At 60.3% G+C, this 1,915-nt stretch overlaps 1 protein-coding gene across 1 annotated transcript in view; it reads right to left on the bottom strand.

Moving 5' to 3' along the window:
* Nucleotides 1-1,915, bottom strand: part of SORCS2 (sortilin-related VPS10 domain containing receptor 2) — a 237,611-nt gene that overhangs the window by 57,886 nt on the left and 177,810 nt on the right. Inside the window, exon 10 of the mRNA XM_006893670.1 lies at nt 613-792. Within this exon, the coding sequence (XP_006893732.1) occupies nt 613-792 (180 nt within the window). The remainder of the gene's footprint in view (nt 1-612; nt 793-1,915) is intronic.

A 1,915-nucleotide genomic window follows, 5' to 3' on the forward strand; every position in this document is an offset into this window, starting at 1 on the left:
TCATGCAGGATGAAGAAAACAAAGAGGACAAAGGCCTCTGAGGGACAGCACTCTAAGAGTGCTGGAGAGAGATGTCAGCACAGGGACAGAGAGACAGACTGAGAGAGAGCAGAGACCGAATCAATGACACAGAGAGCAAACAGGCAGAGAGAGACTGAGAGGTAACAGGACAGAGACAGTAAGACCAAGGTCTAACAGAGACAGAGACAGAGCAGAGACTGACATATCGATGACACAGAAAGAGCGAGCTGACAGAGACAACAGAGCTGGAGAGACCAAGGCAGAAATGGAAGGACACACACAGATCAATAGTGACAGAGAACAAGAGAAACAGTGAAGGGGGGAGAGAGAGACTGGGACAGCCAGCAGCAGAGGTGGAAAGAGAGGAAGGGAGAGATAAAGGGACAGAGAGCAGCAGAGAGTGACGCAGAGAGACAGGGCAGACAGCAAGAGAGACAGAGAATCAGGGAGAGAGATGGACCGAGAGTGGGGCACTGACGGAGCTGTAGGGAGCCTGTGGGGTCTGAGGAGAGTGAAGGATGTGGGGTCTCCACGGGCCCAAGCAGGATGTGGGAGCAGGCTGTGCCGGGTCCCCTGGGCTGCAGAGCGCACCTCCAGCACGTCCACCAGCACACTCTCCTCTGCCTGCCGGGAGCTGCGCACATGCTCCAGCACCAGAGAGTAGCGCTGGCCACTGGGATCCGACAGGTACAGGTTGTAGGTGTCCGTCTGGTGCCACTCCTGCACAGCCACCAACACCTGGCTCTCATGCGTGCTGATGATCTGCAGGTCCTGGGGGGACAGGCGGGGTCAGGAGCGGCCTGCCCAGGGCCTGGGGGGACAGGTGGAGGTGAGAAGCTCCCTGCAGAGGACAAGGTGGGATGACAGGCAGCCCTGCCCAGGGCCTGGGAAGACAGGGCACTGTGGAGTGGACCAGCTGTGGCCCCGTGGTCCAAGGAGTGGCCTTGCCGGGGGACCTGAAGCGGGGCGGGGTGGAGTGAACCAGCGGTGGCCCCAGGGCTCACAGGGATGGGCCTCTGGGAGTACTGAAAGCAGAGGAGCGGTGACCATGGCTGCCAGGGAAGCCCGCGTCCAGGCGTGAGGGAGGCGCCTTTTCACCGGGGTCTGTGTCACATCACATGGTATCATCCATGTGAGAGCCAGGGAACTAGATAAGCACTGACTGTGTCCCCGCCCCCAGCGTGGTTTCTAATCCTGCCTGAAGGAACCCTGCCCCGGCCTGTACCAGCCTCGCCACCTCCACTCCTGCAGCCTCGCCACCTCGCTCCTGTACCAGCCTCATCACCTCGCTCTTGTACCAGCCTCACCACCTCACTCCTGTACCAGCCTCACCACCTCGCTCTTGTACCAGCCTCACCACCTCACTCCTGTACCAGCCTCACCACCTCGCTCTTGTACCAGCCTCATCACCTCACTCCTGTACCAGCCTTACCACCTCGCTCTTGTACCAGCCTCACCACCTCGCTCCTGTACCAGCCTCACCACCTCACTCCTGTACCAGCCTCACCACCTCACTCCTGTACCAGCCTCATCACCTCGCTCTTGTACCAGCCTCACCACCTCGCTCCTGTACCAGCAGCCTCGCCACCTTGCTCCTGTACCAGCCTCGCCACCTCACTCCTGTACCAGCCTCACCACCTCGCTCCTGTACCAGCCTCACCACCTCACTCCTGTACCAGCCTCACCACCTCGCTCCTGTACCATCCTCACCACCTCGCTCCTGTACCAGCCTCACCACCTCACTCCTGTACCAGCCTCACCACCTCGCTCCTGTACCAGCCTCACCACCTCGTTCCTGTACCAGCCTCATCACCTCACTCCTGTACCAGCAGCCTCGTCACCTCACTCCTGTACCAGCCTCGCCACCTCACTCCTGTACCAGCCTCGCCACCTC

Source organism: Elephantulus edwardii, unplaced genomic scaffold (assembly GCF_000299155.1).
Source record: "Elephantulus edwardii isolate Elephantulus edwardi_28Jun2011 unplaced genomic scaffold, EleEdw1.0 scaffold00129, whole genome shotgun sequence".
Classification (NCBI taxonomy): domain Eukaryota; kingdom Metazoa; phylum Chordata; class Mammalia; order Macroscelidea; family Macroscelididae; genus Elephantulus; species Elephantulus edwardii.